The following is a 27,938-nucleotide window of genomic DNA, read 5'->3' on the forward strand; positions in this document are numbered from 1 at the left end:
GCTCACACATATTTCAGTTCCACCCACACATTTTCTGCTAGACTAAGGTCAGGGCTTTGTGATGACCAGTTCAAAACATTAACATTGTTGTCCTTACACCACTTTGTGGCAAATTTAGCTGTTTGCTGTTAGACCCATTAGCACCAAAGCTCTCTTTCGCTGGCTGATTTCTTGAAACGTTGATCCAGCATTTCCACATAATATTTTGAAGTACATTGGTTACTTGTGCATACACACAACATTATGCAGACTTTGAAGCATCTTCCCCCCACTCTTCCCCTGCAAATGTAATGCAGTGCGTAATGGCTAAATATTTCAATTTTAGTTTCATAAAACCACGGAACATGAATTGAAAGTTAAGAGCTTTTTCACTGAGTGCATTTGCAAACGGCAAATCTGCCTTTTCATCTTGCTTTTAGAGTACCTTGGTACAGGACTCATTTTGCTGTGGATAGAAATACTCTTAGCAGCTTCAATCGGCAGCTTCACAAGGTCTTTTGCTTTTGTTCTGAGATTGATGTGCACATTTCACATTGAAACACATTCATCTCTAGAACCCACAATCTCTCTCCTTTCTCAAACCTGTGATGGTTAGATCTTCTCATGCAGTTTATATTTGCATTTGGTTGTTTTAACAGATTGATGTGGCAACTTCAGGCATCTGCAATTTGCACCCAGGATTTAACTAGACATGTGGAAGTCCATGATTCTCTCCCTTGTATCTTGATTAACATCTGCCTGATATTTTTGATTGTCTTGCGTTGTCACAATAAGAGCCAGTGTTTTCAATGTTGATTTAAATATTCATGAGTTCTACAATTTTGTCAACTAACACGGATGCTTATTAAGCTATGACATTATCATCTGTCATCATCAACAGTTTACGGAAATACTGATCTCTGTGTATGTGAACAAATTTACCAAGAGTAATAGTGGAAGCTTTAAAATATTCTCTCTTTGATTATTCTGGAATTTAGAAAGTAGAGATCATTTTGGTAATCCTAACAGGAAAAGTTTAGTTTGATTTAAGGTATATATATATATATATTGATTGAAATATTTTCAATCAATATATATATATATATATATATATATATATATATATATATATATATATATATATATATAGAATAGAATAGAATTCAACTTTATTGTCATTGCACTGTCACAAGTACAGACATATATAAAACTTCTGCATTTTATTATACATTGTACTTAAATATTACCAATTTCAACTTTATAAATATTCTTTATTTTTTTGGAATGTGGCACTTTTGGCCCCTAACTAATAATACCAGTAGTAATCAGTTTCTTTTATTGTTTTTAGCAGCAGCAGTAGGGATAATTGTTTCTTTCCTGTTTGAAAAAAATCACATTCACCATTAACATTTTAAATGTTTGTGTAAATCTGTTGATCCAGTAGTGTTTTATCATGCTGGGAAACTCATACTGGTTGGTTGTTTTTTAACAGCACACTATTTTCTCCACTACTCTCATTACCAGCTGTTGCTGTTTTGGATTCAAAGTGCAGCACATCTGTGATTGCTTCCAGCATGCTCTCCAACTTTCTGCCGTCATAACAAACCCAGACATTTTGCCTCTGATGTCGCTCATGCCTGCTTACGCACATTGCTGTACTTATGTGAGGTTGTCTGTCTGTGAGTCAGTCAGAGAGAGAAAGAAAGGAAAATAGAAAGAAAGGAAGAGGAGCGCCGATGTGCCCCAGCACTCTCCCAAACTGCTACCTACCTACCGGTGCTCTGCCGTTGTCATGGTTACAAGCCTCCCCTCCCACCTCACGGTCGTCTTTCTCGCTGGGTACAGGGAGATGAGAGGAGAGGAGAAGTGGATCTGGCTGCTGCCTCTGCGTCATATTCATACCAGTGCAGCTGAAAGCCTCCCCTGACCCCCTCCACCTCACCAACACACACATCCACCTCCTCCTCTTTCTTCCTTTCCTTCTTCCTTTCCTTCTCATCATCCACTTTGCACACTGCCAGATCCCCCTCAACCACCACCACCAGCGTCTCTCCATTTGTGTTTGCTATCTGCACCTGGTTATCACAGCACTCCGTCTCTCTCGACTGGACCTGCTGCGTTGGTGACCTGAGAGGACTTTCATCAAGCAAGTGAGGGAGAGGAGAAGAGAGGAGAAGACAAAGGTAAGCACTGACAGGAAGGATATTTAAGTGTGTTTGTGTCTGAAAGAGAGAGCGTGGGGGGTAAGAAAGAAAGAAAGAAAGAAAGAAAGAAAGAAAGAAAGAAAGAAAGAAAGAAAGAAAGAAAGAAAGAGAGAAAGCAAAGAGGTGTAGGACATGTAAAAAAAAAAAAAAGCATGAGGAGAAACCATCTGTGGCAGAGATATCAAGAAGCACCAGGAGTGTTTTGGGTATTTTGGTGGGATTTATCAAAAAATTGTAGACCGTTGGTGCACAAAAACAAGTGTTTGATGTAAAACAACGTGGTGGGAGCAGATGTGTGCCTCAGTCAGTGAGCTTGTGTGCAAGCACTTTGCAGTGTGTCACATATTGTTATTGAGCTGCTGCTATTACGTGTTCCCACGGCAGCGAGAGGGATTCGAATGCAGGGAAGGAGGGATGGGGGGGCAGGCTTGATTATTTTCTCTGAGAGCTTTCCGAGCAATGTGAGGACGTGTAGACAGAGTGGCAATCTCTGCACCTTGTAGAGAGCTTAGAAAGAGTGTGTCTAACAGGGCAGTTTAGTCCTCAACTCAAATCTCTTGAAATGGGTCATAATACCCCTTTACCATTACTTCCCACACACTACATCTTTTATTTCTTTAACAGGCAGCAGTGGAAATGTCCCCTTTTCTCCTCGCCTTTTATTTATTCTACTGTTCAGAGTTTGCAGTAGCGAGATCTGTTAATGTTAAACTACAGTCGTGGCAGCTTTACAAGCATCACAGGAAAACAAAACATATGAGAGAGATGAGCACACACAGAGAGGGAGAGAGCGAGAAAGACCAAAGGGACAACAAGATCGCTGTCTGCGAAGGGGATATAAAAACAGGAGAAAAAAGGGGGGCCCGGAGGGTTGCTCATTGTATCTTGGTCCTGACAGAAGTGTCTGACATGGTGTATGACATTTAACTGTGATGTCTCTGTCAGTGCAACGGAGTATGGGGAATGTGCCTGTCAGCTTTGATTTTGACAGAGACACGTTTATTTGTCTTCTGTAAGTGAATTAGATGGCAGACAGAAAACAAGGATCTTAAGTTTGTGAAACTGAGCTTCTACCAGGAGAGTGCGTGGGGGTCAGTCGAGGTGAGGCGGGGTGTTTTTGCTGAGATTTGGCAACATGGTGGTGCCAGCATTGTCTTGTGGGAGGGAAGACAGGGAAGTTGCTGCTATTCAATGGAATGGGAAAACCATATCATAGGCTGCATAAGACTCAAGGCGGTGCCAAAGTATCACCTTCCAGCCCTACAATAAGTAGCGTTGACCACCACAGACGGGTTTAAATCAGAGCATGCTTAAGTGTTGGAATGGCCTAGCTAAAGCACAAACCTACTTGAAAATTAATGTTTACTTTGTGTTTGCCTATCATATAATATACTCGGACATATTCTGAGGTTTGTGGGTCAAGAAGTGGCAAAAAGTGAAAATGTTTAGGGGTATAAATACTTCTTCACCATACTGTGGTCTTAGACATTTGCTGTAATTCAGTTAAAAATGGGTAGATTACACAAATAACATGAGCTGTTACCTAGAGTGCATAAACGTTATGTAATTATACGTAAAAATCTTTAACATTTTCCTTTGTACAAGGTGAAAATATTTATTTTATGTCATTTCCACACAGTGTTTTCCTTTCACTTTTTGCCACGGTGCTTGACATAGAGTACCAGAACACTATATCTACTATAATATTTTTCAGAAATGTTGATATATTGTTACAAAATATTTTTTTTAATGGACGTACATTGCAGCAGAAATTGTTATTGCATACACTGACCACCAGAGCAGCTCTGACTCCATTGTTTATGTTGTGGTAGGAAAGTGTAAGCCCTGGCTTCAGGAAATTCCTTTTTTGATAAATTGTTGGTTTGTAAAATGGTGTTTCATTTTGTTTCCTTTGTCTTTGTAATGTTGCAAATTTACCAAAACTAAATCCAATCTGAATCTGAATCTGAATGTTTACTGATGTCTGTTGTGCATTGCACAACTACACACAGCACAGATCGAACGTGGTGAAGAGACATTTAACTATCAGGAGTTTTTCATTATGTCTGAGCTGAAAGGCCTTGTCGTATTTGTAAAGACCAGTGACTTCATGCAGGAAAAAATGGAAAAAAGTGAAGTGCAATTGATTCTGGCCTTCGCTCCAATCCAATGTTTTGTTAGAACATTAAGATTGAGTGTGCCAGGGTGGATACTTAAGAAAACTACTCAAGAAAGACTGGAGCAATAAAGAAAAAAACAGCTAAACTTGAAGACCCCAGAATTTGAGACTCATCCAATGGAAAAATTCGGATGGTTGACGTTTCTTTCTCTGAGTCATTAGGTTTTATACGCTACAACCAACCAGTTTGAGCCATGACTTGAAAGTTTTTGCTTAGAAACTCTCTCCATCGAGTCTAACAGAGCCTTCGCTGTTTTGCAGAGAGTGGTCCAAAATCCTAATCTGTAGTGTGCCAAGCTATTGGGGACGTAACCCAAAAGACTTACAGCTGTGATTACTGCTAGAGGTGGATTTACAAAATACTGACTCAGGAGGGTTGAACACAAATGCATGTAATACTTTCCAGACTCTTGAACTTTATAGTTAGGCTCTACTTTGTGTTGGCCAATAACATAAATACTCTGAAGTTTGAGAAATGGGTAAAGTTTCAGGTGTTTTTAGGTTTAGAACATAGTGACACTGTGATATATTAGTTAATGAAACTGTCTGTAGTCATCTGTCGAGATCACGACAACAACAAAGGTATTAAACTTCTGGAAGTAAGTTGTGAGGGTGTGCTTGTGTGTGCGAAACTGTAAAAATATGGGCTTTGTGAATAGAATTTATGGGGCGGACACAAGCAAAACCAGAGAGGTGAACAACGTGAACAAAATAAAGCCTGCAGAGATTAAGCAACAAAGTAGAGAGATTTAACAAAGAGAAATAAAAGTACAAAAAAATAATAATCAAAATAATTGGGGTGACATCTGAAGCCAAGCCAGGCTGCGTGCCTGCAGTTTTGTTGGGCCTGCACACGTGCATGCTGCATGTACACGTCCTCCATGCCTCCCATGGGTCTCCAGTGTCCCTGCGCTCTAGGAGGCCTTTGCATTTTTAATCGATCCTGTCTGTAGTGATTAACACCAGCGTTCTCTCTGCAGCAGAAAAACAAAAAGATGGAGCGGGATTCGGAAAGAGAGATGAGAATCTGTCATACATGAGGCACAGAGTGTGTATGCGGGCGCGTTCATGTGTGTGTTTGTTTGGCAGTAATTACCCTCTGCCTCTGGGCTCCTACTGAGTATGTTTATCTCCCACAGCAGCACAGGGCAAAAATAGATGATGCATCACTGCCACACATGCACTCACGCCTTTTGCATTTTTCCCTCTTTCGTCTCTTTTGCCCTAATTGCCTCCCTCCTGCATTCTCCATTTCAAACGTGCATTCGCCCTCACTCTGATCCACATTCCCTCCTCTAGTCTCACACACTGCCTAGACTCTTTCTTCCTGTTTCACTGCTCTCTGGTTTTCCCTCCCACTCATGTTGCAATATGTCTATTAATGATGCAGCTTGAGCACTGCTGCCAACTTCCTGCCTCTGACAGAGAGAGAGGAGTGTGGTTGTGTTGTACATGGCCTGCTTTTTCACCACTCCCTCTTATCTCTCCTCCCCTCTATGTCTGTGCTGTTTTCCTCAGAGTTAGCCCATGCGAGCGGCGTGTGGACTGAGTGCAGCTGTTTCGTTCAGAGAGGAGCCCAACATGTGAGAAGATGTCTGTTGGAGGCTGTGCTTGTCCCGGTGAGTGCTCACTCTTTCCTTCCTCCTCTGTCTCTGCGCTCAGCAGTGCTGTCAGAAAAAAAAAAGACTTATGCAAAAAGTGCTGCAAAGCCCCCTGGAGCCAGCACCAAGCTGTGTGACTTCTGGGTGTTTGTGTGTGTGTGTGTGTCGGTGAAACCAATGCCAGACTTTTTAACACAAGGTTAAAAACTGACGCTGCCACACTGTGGGATTGAGTTGTTCAGCAGAGCCTCTCAGTCACGCTGGCTTGCTGTGCAGCAGATCAATGGCTCAGAGTTTTACCACAGACAGAGAAACTGAAATATCGATAGGTACTTCATTTGCTGGCAGTTTTTACTCATTTTTGCAGCTTTATCTTTCCAGTGCAGGCCTGGAAAGATAAAGCCTGCAGGCCTGATTCTTAGTTATTTCAAAGTGGTAGAGGCTGAAGAATAGTCATTGCTCTCCAACTGTTTGTTATATTATTAAAGTCCTAATAATGCTCTCTATAATATTTTAAAATTCTCATTTTTTTGCTCTTTATAGAGTCACTTTGAGTCTTATAGTTGATTTAGCAGGTATATCAGTCTTACAATCTGCTCAGGAAACTAGCCTGCAGCCTGCCGCTTTACAGATATGCCGCTTACAGGAGTTTTTATAAGAGAGCAGGGTGATGCTACATCAGTTTTTTCACCATTACTGTCAGGTAATAGTTTTTCATACAGACAAATACTGTCTGTATGACAATGAGAAATTTAGATAGTCAAATTTCTCTAGGGGGAAATAGTTAAATTCTTTCAGCTTAATGACTGACAATTCACAGCAACTGGTGGGGAAGGGCTACATCACTTGTGTGTGTGTGAAGTCAAATTTCCTGGTATAGAATACAACAAAATGCCTCTGAAGCAAGACTTTTTGGGGATTGGGAGGAAGTAATACATAGGTATAGACATGTTGCCTTAGTGTTTGAATGCAGAAAAGATAGAAACAGATGTTATCGGCTTACAGCTGGCTCCGAAGCACATAGCAATCCTATTTTATATGAGCAGCAGCCATTTTGAACTCTGAACCCAAAGCTGTTCATCAAGCTCCAACTTTATTTTTAATATTTGAATGCATAAAGTAGAACAGAATACAATCTTATCAGGTAATGGTGGATTAGAATTAGGAAATCCCACTGGCGTTTTGACTTGCAATAGCTTGTGCTAAACCCGGGTGTAACATCCTTTCCAGATCCAATCTCCTACTTTCAAGACAATGGAGCAAAATTAGTTGACTAGATGAATAGAAGAAAAGTTGTTCTTCCCTTCCTTCTAAACAACATGAGAATAAAAGAGAAAGGTGAAAATATATCTTCACAAAGATGTCGATCAATGTCTAATTATGGTTGAATGTTGGTTGGGCAGAAGAAACTAAAATACCAAGGCTGACCTTTAATATCTCTATTTTGGCAAAAATTGGATGGGACCTTTTCAATGTATTTTATTGGATAAATAAAGCTAAGGACTGGTCAACCTTCAACAGGGATAAAAGAAGATGTACATGAATGTCCAATGATCGAAAAATATGCTGCATACAACTAAAGACAACTTGCACCTTCTCCATCATCTCATTAAAAGGACTTTAATCTGTATAGACAGTATGACATTTTCCTGTTTGCTTTTGCCGTTTTAAAATCATATCCTTTTAACAGCTTGATAAATCTTATCGGTCTAACCTACCAATGCCTGGTTACACCTGAATGAGACTCTACTAACTCAGGGGCTGTGAAATACATTAAGCCGCTCTCCCTTGGCGAGTTTTAACAATTAATGAGGGTGCTTAAGATTAAAAAAGAGCTGAATTTGCTTTAAGCTAAGCTACTTATTTTTGAGTGTGACTTTGCACTTTACCTTTCTGTGTGTTTAATGTTTCTCTACAGTAATTAATGTTGACATCTGAGATTAAAAATTGATATTTGCAAAAATTACTCTAAATCTTGCTTGGATGGAGTTCCCACACTCGGTTTGCATCACATACAGAAGGAAACTCTCTACACTGTTTCCTTCTGGATGTTTCTATTTGGCAAACAAATAGTTTTGGCCTATTTTAAAAAGCAAATGGCATAGTATGCATAAATGTTTTCTATTATTTTTTTCCTTGCTCTCAATTTGTCTTCTACTTTGTGGGAGATCACTGCTTTGTTTGTGGAAAAAGTGGGAGCAGGGGACGGACTTTGTGGCACGAGGGAGTGAGTATTAGACAGAAATTAAACTATAGCATCTGCTCCTGGGAAAATCAGAGAAGGCAGATTGAATTAGAGCTTCAGAATAATTTGAATGTGGCTGCCTCGATTCATTAACAATAGCCCATCAGGCAGTGTATTAGGTCTTTGCTTGACTTGTTTCCTTTCCTCCCTCCCATCCAGTTTTCTCGCTGCCTTCTGTAGTTTTCCTAGTATCTCAGTCTTCTTTCACTGCCAGACTTTACTGTGGAGCAGCAACTTTTAATCACATCCATGTGTTTTTGAGGGATGTATATAAAAGAACAAAGTGCAGCAGAAAGACCTGCCATCATTCAAAGACTTGCAAGCTACAAATCCTTCCATGCAAATAAGCATGTGCCTGCAGTCTCACACACAGACACACACTTCTGTGAGCAGCCTGCTAGGACAAGTTTAGGCTGGTAGATCTCATAGATAAGCTCGCATGCTTCAGTCTCCCTCTTCCTTCTTTGGCACGAGCTGCAAATCATCATGTTTGCATACTTTGCATTTTCATGGCAGAGTAGATGGAAGAGCTCCCGAAATGCTTCTAGAGTACTTTTATGGCACAAACAAATTCAAGTTAAAGCTAAACTTTCTATTTCATGAAGTCATCCTTCTTCGCTTATTGGGTGAGGATTTCACATGATGCAACAGAGGAGTTTTGCACATGTTCTAATAAATAACAGGCTGCTCCCGTCTGTCTTGTTCTTCTGCAACCCCGTGGCATTCTGCTGTTGCTGGGATTTAGCTGTGAATCAGCCCTTTTCGGGCTTTGCTCCATGCATGAAGAAGATTCGTCCTAACACAGAGGAGCCAATCACATCCTTTGTTCTGGCTAAATGGTAAAAATAGATTGCCTCCAAGCTGAAGATACCCCCACCTCACAACAGCCTGACTCAAGCATGCGTTCCCCTCTGCTCACCACTCTCTCTTTCCCTCTTTTTCCCTCTCTGACCCCCCCCCCCCCCCCCTCTCTCTCTCTCTCATCTCGTCGTCTTTGACTCTTGCTTCCCTTGTTGCCTTTCTGCAGGAACAGCAGTGTTACCTCATGCAGAAAGTCACAGTGTCCCCAATTGGAAAAAAAGTGACTTAAAGCAAGATGGCAGTCAAACAGCAAGCACTTTTCTCTCTCTTTTTTTTATTACTGTTACACAACAACAACTCCACCACAGCCTCAGCCTTATCTTTGTTGCACTAAAACGCTTGAGTCTCTCGGCCGTTCCCTCTGCTGTTCTCACTTTTTCCCATTCCCTCCGTGGCCTTTTCTCCGAACCCACAGATTTTGTTTGTTAGATCAAAATGGCTGTGTGTGCAGAGGCAGAGAGAAAGAAGGAATGCGTGGGAGAAAGAGATGCTGGGGAATCAGAGAGGGGGGGTTGCGGAGTGGTGCCGAGCTACGGTGATGTCACATCTGCTTTGGGCTGACAGGATGGCAAAAGAAAGCTGCCATGGGCCTCAGCAGCTGAGAGGAAGGGGAGAAAAATAAATGCCTGAGAAGGAGAGATTTGGATCAAAGCACAAAGTGTATTCTGTAAGAGATCTGCAGAGCGGTGAAAACATGACGGCATGTTTGGAACCAGACTACAGAGGATGATGCTGCTGAGACTGAAAACAAAAAGAGACACTTGTGTCTCTGTGGTTGCAAGAGAGTGGGCTCAAAGCACAAGTACACAAAGCAATAAGCAGCCAAAAATATAAAAAATAAACTATGCTCATAGCAAATGGCACACTGTACACTTGTTGATGATATTGTTACTTTGAAATAATGAAGGTTTATATGAAACCTGTTGCTGTGTGACAATAAGATCAGAGAATGCTCCTACAAACATAAAATAGATTACATCTGAAGCATTTGGACAATAAATTATCCTTTGTTATTATTTAAGCAATGAAGAGCATTTACATCTAGAGCCACAGGATACAATCACAAAAATCTGCTTCTTTGTTACTCAGTTTAAAAGTAGGAATCAAGTTGCAAAGAAAATGCATAATTATATTGTCTTATGATGTTGTCAACATTCCAACACTGATATCTATAAACATCAATATACATCAGAATAGAAAAGTTCATTAATTTATGTTACAAATTACATCCATATTCAATTCAAGCATTTATTTCTGCTCATCTTACAAAAACCCATATTAATTATTTTTAAATGTAATGGTTCTTAAGACCAAAGAAAAAGATATATTTTATACAAAAATGTTTGGCCACTGAAAATAATGAATTGCTGCATCAACATAGTGCAGCATGGAGGCGATGAGCCTTTGGCTCCTCTGCAGAGGTGTTAAGAAGCCCGGCTTAGTTTAATTGCTGCTTTCAGCTTTTCTGCACAACTGGCTCTCATGTCTCCATCTTCTTCTTCTCGACAATACTCAATATATTCTTCATGGAGTTTGGTCAGTCCCTTTCGCTGGTCAGTTCAGTCGTGCTATCATGGTTATTAAATTTAAGTTTAATTAGCATGCCAAGTTCACATAAAAACTTAAAATAGCACCTCCATAAATCTTGCCAGCAGAGAAAAATTATCTTAAATTTCTTTGGATGATATGTGTCTCCACTCTGGGACACTGGTTTCCAAACAAAATACAAACTTTCCTTCCATCGGTAAAGAGGACTGAGAAGCACACAGCAACAGTCTAGACTTTGTCAAAATTATGGAATGGACATTGTTTTGCGGACTTATCTGAACTTCAGCACATTTTTTTTGTAACCATAGTTTTTCCTTCCACTCTGCTTTCTGTTCAGGGAAACTAATGGACAGTGTACCGGACAACAGTGAAATCTGCAGAGTTCACCAGCAGTGAACACATAGGGGGCAATGATTATGTAGGTCATAATATAACATTTTTGTATCGATGAATATAATCTTTCGCTAAGCAAAAGCAATATTATATTTTTCTTTAATTATCAAGTCATGATAATAAGACAGACATAAACACTGCAAATTAATTTTTAAAATATATGATTTTCCCATTTAAAACTGAGTGACTGAAAAAAACTATTCAAATATAACATCGTTGTACACCTGAGATCCTTATTTACAAAAACCTTCACATCTTATCTTTACTCATATTTGGGGTCATCTGAAGCACTATAAAAGAACATTCAATTTACCACATTTTTATTTATCATGCTTCGATTTATCCTGCTTTCAGGCTGCTGAGCTTCTTTCTGTCAGCCCACAGTTGCATCCTCGGAGCGCAGTGCTGCGTTAGTGCTGCCTTGTTGCTATCACTACCAGTCAGTTGTCACAACAGTTTCCCTGTCAGATTTGTGCCTATGCTGTGGTGTCTAAAACAGCAGCAACAGGATTTTGAACATCCTGTTCAGCACAAAAAGCTTCACTATTGCTCCGTGAATTTGTGAAAGGAAGGACTTGCCTGAGTATTTTGGTTTTCAAGGCAGGTTGAATCCACGGTAGTGTATATGATAGATGTGTTAATCCAGTTGAACAATTTTCAAATTAGGCTAGAGATTCATTGATAAACCTAATAATAAATGAGTTATTTTATACATTATTATTTAAGACAGTTATTGCTTTGCATAAGAAACATGTTGTAAGTAGGCCTGAATGAAATGCAACTCAGCTCTACATAAAATTATATGGCCATGTTTTTTTTTTTGAGTCTATATTCTATAAATACAGGAGGATACATAAGACCTTGTGTGGTACCAGACCAGTTTCCAAAGCCTAAAATAGGCAGTCAGCTCTTTTTCCCAGACCTAGTCTTATCAGGAAATCTATATATATATAATAAAGGTGACTCTGATTGTTTTTAAATTATTTTTGATTTTATTTCAAACATCTTCTTGGATCTAAAATTAATTAGTCCATTTCACTGCTCATTTAACTTCTTAATTTGGTAGAGATTTGCTCCTCTGTAATTGTGTAATTCAGGAGGCCTTATTTCAATTGTAAATATTTAAGCCCACAACTAAAATGTAAGACCAAACACAAGGAAATGTAATAACCATCCAGGCAAAAGGTATTGTAGACAGATTCTGCTCTGAAGACACACTGAAACATTCTCAGCACTGGCCAGCAGAGGGAGATGCTGCACTTTCACCGCTCTCTACACAAAAACCAGCCAGTTAAACCTGAGGAAACAAATGAGAAAATATGTCATCCATCCATCCATCTATCCATTCATCTATTTTCTACCCCTTACTTCGCCATTCTCCAGTAGACTCATTACATCATTTAAGTATTATGATTCTGTGCAGACCTAAAATTGTACTATGTTCAAAAAACTTAACAGTTGGGGCTAGCTAAATGCACTTGTGTTTTTAATATTAATTTATGTTTAATGTATGACTATTATAATTGACAGATTCAACCTTTTCTGAATAAAAAAGAAAAACAGCTGCATATTGACGGCAATTAAGATTATCACTAACTACATGTAATACAGGTACTTGTTATAGAACCAGTGGTTCAGAGTAGTCATGTCATTATTCCTTAATTTGAACAATATTGCAGCAAATATAGTATTTGGAGACAATTTCGTGTGCCTCTTGAAAATGTTCTTTTATTTATTTATTATTATTGGTGACTTGTTCTTTGGGCTTTTTCGGTTTTCTTTTACTGCAGTAAGTACATTATCTCAGTTCATCAGCAGGCCAGGGAAGCAAACACTTATCAATGATTTAGTGCTCTATTCCTGAACATTTTGTACTTTAAGTTGATTCACTTTTGAGGTGATGCATCGGATTTAGAACACGATGCAGATATGGCATTTAGCTGCATGAACATGCTTTCATTCAAACCATTCAGCGGAAGCTCTTATTGTTTGGAGTTGTCTTGCTGGAAAGTGAACCACAGTTCCAGTCCCGTTTTTTTCAGGCTGCTACAGGTTTTCTTCCAAATTATGTTACCTCAATCCATCTTCCCATCAGCACTAAGCAACCTACCTGAAGAAAAGCATTAGTATGTGTTCAGGGGGAGGTCCAGTGTTAGCTTCCTTCAGATATATAATGTTGGTCAAAAAGGTCAATTTTTGTCTCATCTGACCAGAGCGCCTTTTTCTTTCTTGCTGTGTCCATCACATGCTTGCTGCTGACAGTTTTTCAGTTGACAAATTGTTCCATCTGAGCTGTGGATCACTGCAGCTCCTCCAGAGTCACCAGCTTTTTGGCTGCTTCTCTGAGTAATGGTCGCCATATCTCTGACTGTAAGTGGACAATTGTAGCTTTTTGGTTGTGCTGCACTCTTTCCATTTTCAGATAATTGAAAAGGGCTCCACAAGTTGTGCGTAGAATATTTAACAATGTAATCCTGCTTAAAAAGTTTCCAGACTTTATCCCTGACCTGTCTGCAGTATTGGTATTCATGATGCTGTCTGCTTTATAATGTTCTCTAACAAACCTCTGAGATCATAACAAAAAAGCTGCATTTATACTGAGATTAAATTACACACAGCTGACCTCTAATTAGACCTTTTATGATGGTTTAAGCCATTTTCCTTGCACTGGATTGCACTTAAAGGTATCAGAGTAAAGAGGGATTAATACATATATAAACACACACTTCCTACTTTAATTTCTATTAGCAGAAATACAAATTTCATACATACTTAACCATGTACGAACGTAACTTTTGAGTGTTCACTAAAAAGTATGCTAACTTTAGACCCACACAATGCTTTGTCTTAGCACTACAAACCCAATATAATAAAATAAAACTTACCGTCATAACAGAATAGAAATTGAGAAAGTTGCAGCGGTATGAATAATTGTCTAAGACATTGTACTTGTGCTTTTCTGTTTGATGGAATATTAAATCTAAATTCACACTTTAATTTTATGTTTTTGTTCTGTGCCTGGTGTGAGATTTATACAGTGAGAATAGCTGTAGGTCAAATGCACTTCTTCACTCTGCTGCATTCCAGGCTTATTGAGTTCCACAAACTGAGTGGCAGCTAAAGTGAAAGCCTCAACAAATGAGCTTTAAATGCACCCTGAGACCACAAAAGGTTTTCTATCCTTCAGATATATTGCTTGTAAACACAAGAGTGGATGTTGACTGAAAGTGAGGCTGCAGATCACATAACTTTAAGGCTAAGACAGGCTTAGAGCTGCAGTCCAAATAAGAAAGCATTTGAAAAGTTGGCTGGAATTACACAGATTTTCTGAATGGAACATTTTAATCAACCTAAATGACTTTGAGAGAGATTCTGAACTTATGAAAAATCTTTTTTACTCATTATGAAGTTTAGACCAGAGAGACTTTTTGTGATTAAGATATTATCTCATACAGCTCTGTAGGACAAAATTCAAACAACTATTTGTTTGTGGTAAATGCTAAACTTGGCAAATTTGATGGAAAAAAAGCCTATAGATCTTGTGTTTGTTTATTGTTCACATTATTTTATGGAGAACTATTATAACCAAGCTAATAAGATAATATTAGATTAAAACTTAAAAAAACCTAAGCTAACAGGCACACAATTTTAGGTATAAAGTTTTGAATAAAATGCAATTTCTGATTTTAAATGATCATATCCACATTAAGCCAACCAGTCTTAACCCTTTTGTATTGGCTTCCCATTCCAGAATATATTTAAAGGCACTAAATGAATCATACATTTCATTTCATTTCATGTTCATATCTATCTAACCCTGAGAAATCTCAGATCAACAGACACGTTTGTCCTAAATGTCCTTAGATCATGATTTAAATCCCAAATGAGACAGAGCCTTTTCAGTTACTGTTAAAGCAGATTTAAAAAAAATATTTTAATCATTATTTGTCCTTTTTTGCCTTACTTAATTAGTTTACATTGTTCATTCTATTTGTAAAATGAATAAGATGAAATGTGTAGCTCTTTGGACAAGGAAAGACTGTGAAACACATTCATCTGCTTACCTGCTTACTATATAATATCTAAAAATTACAGTGGCTCTCAAAGTGTACATACTCCTGTTAAAATGCAAGGTTTTTATGATGTAAATGAATGTAAATTTGATAAATCAGTTCATAACTATTTCTACCTTCAAATGTGCATAAATCCTGTATAATCAGCCCTCCAAAGCTACCATTTGATTCTACATGCAACAACAATCATCTATAATCTTATTACACGGAGCACAGTGCCCATAGCAAAGCATGGTGGTGGTAGCATCATGATCTGGGGTTACTTTTCTTCAAATGGAATGAAACGAATGTTTCTAACTGAAGTGGATTGAATTATGAATTTTGAGCCATAAAATTTGTTGTCAGCTGAAGATTACTTAAAAACTAGTTTTATTATCAAGTTCATTGTTACAAAGACAATGATTTTTTTCTCCTAACTGGAGAGGAAGAAAACAAACGAGTATACAGAAGAGGAATTTTGAATTCCCATTATCCCAGTGAGTCAAAAAGTACATCCAATTTAACAAAAATTATGACTTTAGAAACATTTTGGGTTGGCCGAGTCAAAGCCCAGAATGAAATTCAACAGAAAATCTGGCAGATGAAGAAGGGTGAGGATAAGAGATGTACTCACAATAAATTTGGAGAATTTTACAAAGTTGACTGGACAAATATTATAATGTGAAGGTGCAATGAAAGAATAGTGAATGCTAAAATTGAAGCAAAAGGTTATTCAATTAATTATGCACTTAAAGAAGTGATTATTCTTGTACTTGTGACAGTGCAATGACAATAAAGTTGAATTCTATTCTATTCTATTCTATTCATCTAACTTTTTTCAGATTTTTAAAAACTCAATTTGAATTGTAATGGATGAATGTCACATTACATATGGAACAAATTGATGATTTATTATAGCATCATTGGCATTTTAAAAGCGGTGTGAATAGTCTTTTGAGAGCCACAGTATACACAGCATAAGAGAGCATATTTCTTAACATTTTCCTTCTTTAATAAAAGATAAATTGCGTTGTGGGAAAATGATTGTTCCTCTCAATGGGCACCCACCTTGTTCCATGCTGGAGGCCATTGGTGCACTGATGAGTTCCAGACAAAACAAATTGGGGGCCCAGTGAGGGAGTGAGGGAGGGAGGCCTGTTTTTGTCCGGCTCTGTGAGTCGGGATGGGCGGAGGAGCCTGGAGGCGGGGTCTTCGTTTGTTCGCGTCTCGGCTGCAGGAACAAAGGGGTCCTGTAGTAATACAAGCATAGGTATCACGGTCCTCCTAGCTAATGTCTGCTAAAACGTAGGTATTCTATTATTGCAGGTCGGTTGAAATCGGTGGAAGTAGCGGGAGGCTTTTTTTCTGTCACATGGCCGCCGCCTTTTGGACCTTGAGAGTAAATTATCCACGGTAAACGCTGGAGCTTTCTCCATCCTGCCGCTCCGGCTAGCAGCGAGGCTAGCTGGCAAGAAACACCGAGCCGAGGCGTTGAACGACGCCGACTTTTTCTGAACCTTTCTCTGCAGGTAGCTAAAAACTTTTAGCTATACATATTCAGTTGCAAGCCTGTGTAGCAAAGAAACACTGAAACAGGACGCTGGTTGGAAATAAGAACTTAAAGGCGGACGGTGGTTATGGTGGTCATTTAGCTAGTAGGTTAATAGCTTAGCAATGGCATCCGTCTTTAAACGGTTACCGTTAATGAGGACGGCCCAGGAGTTAGTTCACGCCTGGTCCCGACAGGTAAACTGGATGCTGCCACACTCTTAAATGCATACGGTGCATTATTACTCACAGAGGTATAACACGACTCCTCTGACCTGCTGTGGAAGTATGCTGAAGAGTGTTTGCACATTGATGTTTTATTGGCTGAGGGCCATCCTGGATGCAGCTCTATTGTTTGCAGTGAAGGAGTTTGGGCGGACTAAATTACACCAAGGTCTTTTTATGTGGAGTTAACCTCTGTGAGATCTGGAGCGCCTCAGCACTTCTCATATGTTTGAAGGAGTTATATATATTATACATATATATAACACTAACAACCTGGTTACTACGACTTATTGTTTTTTTTTCTTGCTTTAATTGCGTTAGAGATGACTTCTGATGAAATCTGTGAACATTTGTCTTTTGATGCATTGAATAGCTGTAAATGGATCGTTTTTTAGATTTAATGTTTTTTGGGGGTGGATAGGTGATTTAAAGCTAGTGTTGTTTACAGTAAAGTAGTTTAGGTGGACTAAATTACTGCCTGAGATACCTTTACAGCTCCCATACGATGAAAGCTGTTTAAAGGCTGCAGTTATTTACCTTCAACTCTTATTACTTTAACATTAGCTGGTTATTTGGACCTGCCTCTTTAATAAAACATTTGTGGTTTTTGCCTATTTATATGATATATATTTTTTAGGTTTTAGTAAAGTGATTTGTTTTTATTTTTGTAAGCTATTAAATTCCATGCTTACGAAAGGTGCACCCATTAGCCTTTCCTACTTATTTTTATTTCTTTTTCTTTTCTTTTATTTGGTCTGACCTTCCAGTTCATATTCTGACTAATTTAGTCTTTTTTTTTATCACACAAAGCAAAACAGATGGATGTTCTGCAAGTTATATGATTGGGAAAGTAAGTTTTGAATAGAAAAATTAGCAACAAGGTCATTTGAATGTATGCATCAAAGCATATGTATATGATCATCTATAATGTTTACTTTAAAGATTTCAAAAGATGACAGTTTTTTTTTTTACCAACTGCTGTGCTTTTATGATATACATAAATTTACTTTGTTGAAACAAAGAGTTTAAATGTAGGACTCAATGCAGTCTGGGACTAATGGACAGGATTCTTGGGGAGCAGGTGAAAAGGTCATATGTAAACCATATAATGCCATTGTTGAGTTTCCCACTGCAGGTTTAGCCCTTATCATAATAGGGAGTGGAGAATGACCTGCCTTGACTCTCGGATTTGCTGAAGAAAGGAGGAAGAGGTTGAAAGCAAATGAAGGAGGGATCCTATTTGTTCAAGGGATTGGCTTCCCTTTTTACCCACGTTAATGTGCGTATTGCAATCACCTTTTGGGGGAGTAGTCTCCCTACAGGTCCCTTTTATAACTGCACAAAAACTGATGAGAAAATATTGAAATGAAATTCCTGTAATATTTGATCCTTTCTTTGGCGTTGTTTGTGTGTGTGTGTGTGTGTCCCCTGCTGTTTTTAATTAGGTATGATCCTGTTTTCTTTTGCCAAACTGACAGTGACAGACTGTTGTGTATAGAGATTGAATTACAGGAACATTGTGCTGCCCTCAGGTGTCTTGTCTGAGAATATTTGATCTGAAAAGTGTAACGTGTCAACATTTTTAACAGAGAAAGCGCACGTTTACCAAGCTTTTAGGAGTGTTACGTCTATGACTGCAAAGAATCCGGACCACATACATGAAATTCATTATGCATTAGAAATATTGTTTGCATTTGTGGAAAAACAAAGCTGAAAAAAGAGCTATGTCTACCAAATCTGGGTCAAATTTCCAGGGCTTATACTCTCTTGCTTTTTCAGTTCAGTACTGTGATTATTTATGAAATATTCTTGTTTGAACATGATTAGATGAAGTTTTGGATCATGCCGTTTGTGCATATGCATCTCAAGCAGAGCTGCAGAATAGATTTTTTTTTTTAAAACATTGTTTGAACATTGCTGGTTTGTCTGGGAAGAAAAGGGTTAACAGCAGCCAGCATATGAAGTAGGGGGATGGGTACTCTGTGCAACTTAAGGGGGGAGTCATGCACACGCACATACACAAAGAGTAAAAAGATTGTTTTCTTCTGGGATCACACATCTAATGCAGATGGCTGCATGAAAAGGTACAAAAAATGACAACAAACCTGGCCACCTTTGCTTTCATCTGCCTACTTGACTGATTATTTGCCTCAGATGTGCGAAGGCTAATAAATGCCCTCATGATGATTTGTTTTCTTGTCCATTTAGTAGATTGAAGATGCATTAGGTAATGAATGCGGCAGGAAATTGTTTTTGCAGCATGCTTTCATTTGAGCAAATCGCAACCAAATCATCCAACATTAGATTACTTAGTTGATGCTGTGATTTGAATGCAGTAAATCCAAAGTAATCTAAATCTCCTTTTTAATTCTCTGCTCCCTCCCCCCACCCCTTCTTTTTTTTTCTGTGAAGGCTGTTCGTCAAAATCATTCAAACTGTACTCTCCTAAGGAACCCCCCAACGGTGGCAGCTTTCCCCCCTTCCACCCAGGCGCTATGCTGGACAGAGATGTGGGGTAGGTGTCAGTTTCAGCGTTGAAGGAGAGGGTTCTAAAACTTGAACAACTCACAACAATACACTGGTTTTATTGCTTTTTGTTTTGCTTAATTTGATTCACTAATTGGTTATCTTGATCTATATAAGTGTACATTTGTGTCCTGTTCAGTTTTTTTATTTAGTCTTACTCTCTACTATCATGGTTTGAATTATTTACAGATACAAATCGATAAGTAATATGTTTTCTATCCTTGCATCTTAAAAATTTAAATATGATTAACAACATTTACTTTTAAAGAGTTAAGTTTTTTGTAATGATCTGCATTTGTAAGAATTTTTTTTCTACATTCTTAGGCCTACACCTATGTACCCACCGTCATACATGGAGCCTGGAATGGGGTGAGCATGCTCAGCTTGGAACATACGGTCATCTAGTTGGTCTAAATGCACATTTAGGCATTAAACAAAGCACTGAAACAAAAAATATTGTAACTTTTACTAATGGAATAATAATAATACTTTGTCATTTTTGCGATAATAGGAAGTATTTAAAAAAAAAAAAAGATCAGTTAATTTTTTTGTCCTTTGCAATAGATTGCAGGGCTATAAATGTATAACATTGCATAGAGACAAACACAAAGGATTCTCCTTAAGATAAACCCAATGCATAATTTTTGTTTTTGCATACACCAAGCAGATTAAACTGCATGTGTTATAATAGTTCGAAGTATATCTGTATCTATTGATGCTGTCATGGAACACACATGAAATGAGAAGTCATAGTTTGTCACAATTTTTCGAAATATAATTATTTCAAATAATCCGTTTTTGGCTTGGAAGCAATTCTTGACGTGTTATATTTCAAGTTTTATGCTCTCCCTAATGTTGATCCCCACGGCTGATGCTGATTCTTAGTGACTGAGATTCTAAAAGTCACCATGGTAGGGATATTCTGAGTGAGTAAAAATGAGGGTTATTTAAATCTGATAGCACCACAGTGTTCATTGATATCATTAGTTATGTTGCTAATATGCTGCCCAGGCTGAATCCGAGAATGTCTCCTGATGCTGGAGTGTTGCTGCTTCAGATTCTAGAATGAGCTGTCAGTGAAATCAGAACTCTGCAGCAGTAACATCACATTGTTTCATAGAAGTTATGTTTCAGAAGCAAGGCATGTTGCTACAGACGTTAAAATGCCTGACTGTTTGATTTTTAATTAACTGTGCTGATCTCAATTCCCACATGGATGCACGAAAGTGAGGGGAAAAAGTTAGTTTTGTAAAAATAAAAAGCTGTTAAACTCTAATCACATTTTTGTCACAGCTTTAGTTTTACTCTTTAAAATTTGTCAGTTCACTCCGAATGTTTGGTAAACGAATAACTGCACTAAACTGAATGAAGTTGAAACACTTTAGTGCAGTAAAGGGAAAGAGACGGAGTTAAGTTTCAATTTACAACTAGGCTTTGTACAGCAAGAAGTCGTGAACATTTCACAACACTTGCACTCACTTTCTCGCTCAAAAGAATTAAAATCACTTTTAATAAAAGCATGTGAGATATCTCCCGATGGAGCAAGTCAACGGCTGCATGACAGCTTCCATTTAAATTCACACTGGCTGATGAGACACAATCCTGGAGCATAAATATGAATTTAAATATGTATCTCTGAAAATAAACACTTTATCTCATTAGTAAAAATGATTTTGATTATAGGGTTTCTTCTCCCTGCCTTCTCCCAGAAATTTATGCTTTAATTAATATTTCACCTAAGCTTTGCTGCTCTTTACCTAAATGTGAGCACTATGATTACAACATTTAATTTAACTGTTTGCAAATACAAAACATTCCTATGTTTAGATATCAACTCCTCCATTCAGAGTAATATTTTAGGGTTTTAAACAGTTTCTGTTCTGTGCCACAAATGATTGCTCGTTAATTATTTTAATTAATTACTCATTTGACATTTGACTCATCTTATTGTTTCAGGAGACCCACACCGTATGGGAACCAGACAGATTACCGGATATATGAGCTAAACAAAAGATTACAGAATTGGACAGAGGTGAGTCCTGTTTCTAGCTCAGATCAAAATTGACTCTTTTATTGACATTTTTTGCCTCACCTAAGGTGAGCTCCTAAAGTCCTACACAATCAGATGCTGTACATGGTAGTAAAAACATTACTGGATATTTTTAATTCTTTGCACCAGTAGTCTGTTTCATAATTTTTGAAGTTGCTTTACCATTTATGTTTTCAACGTAGATGAGACAACAAGCTCATCTAAGCTGACCACTGAGCATTGTTGGAATTTTAGCCACAGTTTAATGCCCATCAGTGTCTAATATACTTAAGCATGCTTTGTTTAAAGTGTTTTCCTAAGCTTGTTTTTTGGACGTTGCACAACAAAGACACATTGTAAGAGTTTCAAGTTCTTTTTAAGATTTTGGTGAATTTAATTAGTTTTAGACACATTCTCCTGTATTCCTTTTCTCTGTAGACAATGTACATTTTCCCTTCTCCAACCACTTCTGATAGATTGATTAAAGTTTAATCTACCTCTGCTTTCAGGACTGTGACAATCTCTGGTGGGATGCCTTCACTACAGAGTTTTTTGAGGATGACGCCATGCTCACAGTCACTTTTTGTCTGGAAGATGGCCCCAAACGATATAGTGAGAGATACTTTACTGCTGGTTATGTGGACTTTTTGTTTCTTTGACATTCTGTCTCTTTTGTTTCTCTGCTGTGTTTTCTTATGTTGTTTTTTTCTTTTTTCCCTCGATTTGTTCACAGCGATCGGCAGGACTTTGATTCCTCGATACTTCAGAAGTATTTTTGAGGGAGGTGCAACAGAGCTGTTCTATGTTTTGAAGCACCCAAAGGAGTCTTTTCACAGTAACTTTGTGTCTCTTGACTGTGACCAATGCACCATGGTGACTCAAAATGGCAAACCCATGTTTACACAGGTAAATGTTTTGGTTCTATTCTCCTACTTGGTTAATAAAAAGCTAATTTTCTCCAGTTCCTCTGACCGTCTCTCCTGTGGATTAGGTGTGTGTTGAGGGTCGCCTGTATCTAGAATTTATGTTTGATGACATGATGAGAATCAAGACATGGCACTTCAGCATCAGGCAACACAGAGAGGTTTTGCCAAGGAGCATTTTGGCTATGCATGTGAGTGTGAAATAAAATTACACTAATGGAAATTTGCATGCATTAAAAATGTTTTCATTCCATATTTTATTTTATTTATTCACTTTTTGTATCTTAACCGCTAAGGATCCTCAGATGCTCGATCAGCTAGCTAAAAACATCACCAGGTGTGGGCTGTCCAACTCGACGCTCAACTACCTCCGTGTAAGAAAGCTTTCTTTTAAACCTTCTATTCTTTTTCTTTTTTTTCCTCACTTTGAGTGTTAAGGTAAAATTTTAAATATGTTGCCTTTTTATTTCCCTGAAGTTATGTGTGATATTGGAGCCGATGCAGGAGTTGATGTCCAGACACAAGACTTACAGTTTGAGTCCAAGAGACTGTCTGAAAACCTGTCTTTTCCAGAAATGGCAAAGGATGGTAGCGCCTCCAGGTAACCCCTGAGTGCATCTTTGGCTCAGTTCATCCTAAACTATACTGTATTCATCAACCAATACCATGATGCAATGTTCTGAAAACTTATTATACTCCATATTTTCTCAGAATGCAATCACAAGCCTAAATGTATATTTTCTATTTTGTGTGGCACACTAGCACAACACAGTACATAATTGTGATGTGGAAGAGAGATGATGAAACCGTATTTAAGCTTGATCCAAATTTGGTGGTAGCAGCGTAATGCTCTTCTATTTAAAAAGATTTGTCTGACGTTTGTTCTCAAATGTCCATCTTCATAAACAACCCGTTGGCAGGTCAAATACGTATGGCTCTTGAGAATCTGTGGCAAGACTTGAAATTGACATTCAGATTTCCTCCATCCAGTTAATCTTTTATATCCACTTCAATCATGTGTTGCAAAAAATCCCAATAAAGTTAGCTGAAGTTTGTAGTTGTACCATTAAGGGGGTGTGAATACTTTAGCTGGGTACTGTAGTTTCAGAGGTGCAGATATGAAAACCATTCCACTAAATGCACCGTCTCTAATCTGTGTGCAGCTGAGCCAGCAAGACAAGCTCCAAACAAGCGGCGAAAAAGGAAAGTGTCCGGCGGAAGCAACGTGAGCTCCGGCGGAGGCGGCAATAACAACAGCAACAGCAAAAAGAAGAGTCCGGCCAACAGTTTCTCACTCTCCAGCCAGGTACCTGTAAGCATTACTACTTCCTGACTGACCTACAGTTGACTGTGACAAGCAGAAGAGCAGTGAGGTTATAAAGTAATTTGATGTGTCGTAAACCAAACAGCAGGTGAGGACGGTCTAAATGTGGTTTGGTTTCAGACGGGGTTCAGGGATAAGTTTACTCTTCCCAAACTTAAACCTAATTAGTGACATGCTAGACTTCTCATGTGTACCAGTAATGGGCAGTCCCTGGTCCTCTGGTGGCAGAGTTCATATCGAGGATGCACATGAGATCTCACTTTATGATTAGTGCAGAATGTATTTTTGGGGCGTGTAGCTGAATAACCTTGCTGTGATTTTTTTATTTATTTATTTTTTTTCATTGGAACAGTTGGGTTTGGTGTTGGCTACAACCAAGCTCATCAAAGTGCCTGATTCACACATAACAGCTGTCTTTGCCTTCATGGTTGCTTGATTGAGCAAATGAGACCCGAGGTGGAATGAACCCCCCCCCCTGTGATGCAGCACTCAAGGATCAGGGATGCCCAGCTGGGTCAACTCTGGTTCTTGGAATAGTCCAGACAGATGCCCCAACAAAACCTTGCCCTGCTAAGTTTAACTGTAATGGGTTAATCGCTCAAAATTTAGAGGTTTTTGTTTTTCCGTAAAATGTGGCATGTGTAGCATATATAATGCGTTTCATTCATTAAAATCAGTTTGAATGACTAAAAATTTAACCCAGTTGGTTTGCACCTGGACCACATGGGGAAAAATACTCCCATTAAGTCGTCGTACAGCCATTCATTGCGCGAGTACCCTCCCCCCCAGTATTATGGGGATAATGTGTACCGGCCCTTGCTGTCCCCTTTAGGATGTGATGATGGTGGGAGAGCCCACACTGATGGGAGGGGAGTTTGGTGACGAAGACGAGCGTCTGATCACACGACTGGAGAACACGCAGTACGATGGGGCGAATGGCCTGGACGATGAGGACAGTTTCAACAGCTCGCCTGCACTAGGGGCTCACTCGCCCTGGAACAGCAAAGCCCCCAGTCAGGAGGGCAAGAATGACAACTCCCAGTCATCCCAGTAGACTGCTGAGGTCTAAGCCAGATGTAAAAATTTTAAGTTTAAAAACTACTGGAACCTTGCCTCAGCCATGACAATAGCAGGATGGATGAGGGAGGGCTGCACCGAGCACTTCTATTGAGTTGATGTTTAAAACTGTACCATTGCTGGGAAAGCAGAGTCAGTGAGAGAAATTAAAGCTGGTGGACCGACGCTTGAAGCAAAACTGAATCTCCTGCAGATTGTTGCACATAATTAGTGGTGCTCAGCCTCGTACCCTCCGTCGCTTTGGCTGTTGTCAGTCCTCTTAAAGGAGTGGTAACGGTGTTGTTTGCCTGCGCTTCCACTCTCACCACAAAGCTGAGCCAATTTTGACGTGTCCCATCAGAGTACTCACCGCTGCGGTCACGTCGGTGGGTTTTTGTTCCAACCTCGGGTCTCTCAGCTGTGCGTTTTTTTTCCCCCTCCCCTTGAAGACGCACCTCATTGTTTCTGTTGATCTCACTGTCACTGAAAGAAAAATGCTTAGCCTTAATTTTTACCTTAACCTGACCTTTTTGCAGGCTGTAAACATCCAACTATGTGCACTTAAAGTGTCAAAATTCAACGTTCAGTTTTTAAAAACTCAATTATTTGTTTTTGTAGGACCTGGTTGGAACAAAAACCTGTACAGTGCCGGAGCTTGAGGACCGGAGTTGAGAACCACTACGCAAAATCTCTTAACACACACTCACACATTCACCCACACACCCCCACATCCACGCACACACACACCCACACAGACAGACAGACCAGTCCACGCAACAACAAACACTTTCGCCTACATCTGTGACCCCAAACAGTGAGGTACTGGAGAGAGGTGGTACGCAGCATGTCTGGACCAGAGCACCAGACTCCACAAAGTTGTTTTTATTTTCTATATTTTAGATCTGTTTTTTTATGTAAAGTATTTGAAAAAAAAACGGCAAGCAAACAGTAACACCCCAGGATTTTCTTTGCACTGTTTTCCACTATTAACGGCAGTCTATTTTTCTTATGAAATTGACGTGTATTTTTTTTTTTTTCTATTACTGCTTATGTAAGAAATGTAAGACATTTGAGACTTTCAGTATATTAATGTATAATTATTGCTGTTAGATCATTTTTAATGTGGTGATGATAACTCTGTAAGCTTTTGTCATCCATCATCTGGCAGAGGTGTGGACCTGAGTCAAACATTTAATTACTTTAGACACGACTTAAGGAAATCACAAGAGTAGAATCTCAATTTGGACTTTACCGCCATTGACTTGTGACTTCATTTGGATTTAAGCTTTTTTAACTTGAAAATGGTTGAACTTTTGTTTCATACAAAAAGTATGTTTTTCAACATATTTCTTTTGCCATTTCTTGAATCAAATAATGTTAATATTTACTGTGAAAACACCTAGAGGACATTTTTTGGGGGGAAGGTTAGTAAGTTCATGTTCAACTGCTTGTTGTGACAAGAAAACACAGCTGTTAAATTATACTAACACACTTTAGAAATTAGGATTACTTTTTTAAGTTAAATATTTGAGCAGATTCCTGGCTTAAAGAAAGTTCTAAGTTTAAGATTTTAGATCTGACCTGAAACTTGAACATCTTGGCTTTAGACTTGACTTGGGACTGGCAGAATAATGACTTTCTCCCACCTCTGCTATCTGACCTCAGTAATAAACAGTTTATTGTTTGTACTACTGCTCTACAGCTAATCTGATGCGAATCCAAAGCAGAACTGCGGTTACTTGTTTCCCCACTAAATCTCCATCTAATGTCCCATCCTTGCAAAACTGTCTATTTTGTCCTTAAATCTCTTATTCTTCGGGAGGGTAAGGGAGCGGGGTTCTTCAGAAAAATATAGTAACAGAAAACTCGAATTTGCTACTCAGAATATTTTAAAAATCAAGTTTTAACTGGATTGTAAAATAGGAAAACTTTTGTATTAAGCTTCCCAGCAATGTTTTTAAATTACAACAAAGAAAGCTGCAGACCAAGGAGCTCCATGTAAAGACTCTTACACACTGCGCTGTTTTTATTTTGAATATTTTTGTTGGCTTTCCTCCTCATGTTTGTGTCTGTGCTTGTATATTTTTAGGTAGTACTTTCTGTAAAAGTTCTATGTATTCCTTTGAACTATGAGAAACTCAATCTAATGTAAAGAGATGGAAAAAAAAAGCCCTGTAAGTTGTTTTAAAAAACATGATTTTTAATGGTACAATCACTGATGAAATAACTTTACCTTCATTTTAGCAAACTATTTATTTTTCTATGTACTGATGTTCTGTTCAGGTTTAACCCATCTGTACAATACTCATGATTATATCCGGAGGAATTTGTGCTGCTGCTGAGTCAGAATGCTTATCACAGTGATGCAGTGTTTGACATAAATCCAGTGAGTCAGGCAGTTGCTTTCTCTGTAAAAACACGTCATAGCCGTGCCATAAGTTTCTGCTCTCTGAAAGTCACATCCTTATAAATAAATACAGATATTTCTGTTTTTCTGTGCCACAGTGGTGCAGCTTTCAATAAGACTTAAGTTTATCGAAAACTTTTTACACATTTTTATTATTATTAAATCCTGTACCTACATCAATCATTTGGGGTAAATTCACCTATGTAGTTGGTAAATCGATGCAGTTCAAGTTGCGGTCAGTGTGCAGGTACACACATAGTGAAACGGTGAAACTCCGATTCGTCCACCAGGGGTCCCCCTAAGCACCAGACTGAGCAGCTGGACAAGAGTTTCCTCCACCATCGTGTACAAAATCCCCAACAAGCTGTCGTGTTTTAAACCCTTTTTCCAACTGTCTCCCAGTGCCTCCTAGGCTACTTTTTATTTGTGGTGTATCAGTTCAGAAGGCGGACATGAAAATCAAACGCAGGGTCGACTTACCAGCACCCTGTGCTCTTTACAGGTTGACATAATATGGGAAATATAAGTGTGTGAGGCAGAGAAATGGCAATGCACCTGTAGCTGGCTCTTGTAGCACCTCATCACAGGGGTGGTTTTATATATTTCTTTGCCAGGTTTCTGTCAGTAATAATTATTGTATGTTATCAATAAAGATGAATTTTCACTGAATATCGGTTGTACTCATTTGAAAAAAGAAAAAAAAAAGTACTACTCCTGAAATTATTATTTTTTGGTTTTCCAAGGAAGTTTTAGTTAACAGAATACAAACAATTTAGAGGATTAAAGAAACGTAGCGTTTGAAATAGAATAAGTTATTTATGACACCACTGCTTATACA

General features: G+C 38.6%; 1 protein-coding gene across 6 annotated transcripts; it reads left to right on the forward strand.

The window, feature by feature from the left end:
* The first annotated feature begins 1,817 nt into the window (after window positions 1-1,817).
* Window positions 1,818-27,769, forward strand: ldb1a (LIM domain binding 1a). Of its 6 annotated transcripts, none has more exons than XM_032552708.1 (12): window positions 1,818-2,162; window positions 5,881-5,981; window positions 19,248-19,350; window positions 19,686-19,730; window positions 21,318-21,393; window positions 21,900-22,002; window positions 22,124-22,296; window positions 22,382-22,504; window positions 22,610-22,687; window positions 22,791-22,914; window positions 23,477-23,625; window positions 24,470-25,305. In XM_032552708.1, the coding sequence occupies exons 2-12, from the start codon at window positions 5,954-5,956 to the stop codon at window positions 24,689-24,691; spliced, it is 1,224 nt and encodes a 407-aa protein (XP_032408599.1). In that variant the 5' UTR covers window positions 1,818-2,162; window positions 5,881-5,953; the 3' UTR covers window positions 24,692-25,305. The 6 variants fall into 6 exon arrangements, with proteins under 6 accessions (XP_032408599.1, XP_032408600.1, XP_032408603.1 ...); XM_032552709.1 differs by having other exon boundaries at window positions 23,477-23,619; XM_032552712.1 differs by lacking the exon at window positions 24,470-25,305 and adding an exon at window positions 25,312-27,769 and having other exon boundaries at window positions 1,825-2,162.
* The last annotated feature ends 169 nt before the right edge of the window (window positions 27,770-27,938 follow it).

The sequence above is a fragment of the Xiphophorus hellerii genome, chromosome 22 (assembly GCF_003331165.1).
Source record: "Xiphophorus hellerii strain 12219 chromosome 22, Xiphophorus_hellerii-4.1, whole genome shotgun sequence".
Classification (NCBI taxonomy): domain Eukaryota; kingdom Metazoa; phylum Chordata; class Actinopteri; order Cyprinodontiformes; family Poeciliidae; genus Xiphophorus; species Xiphophorus hellerii.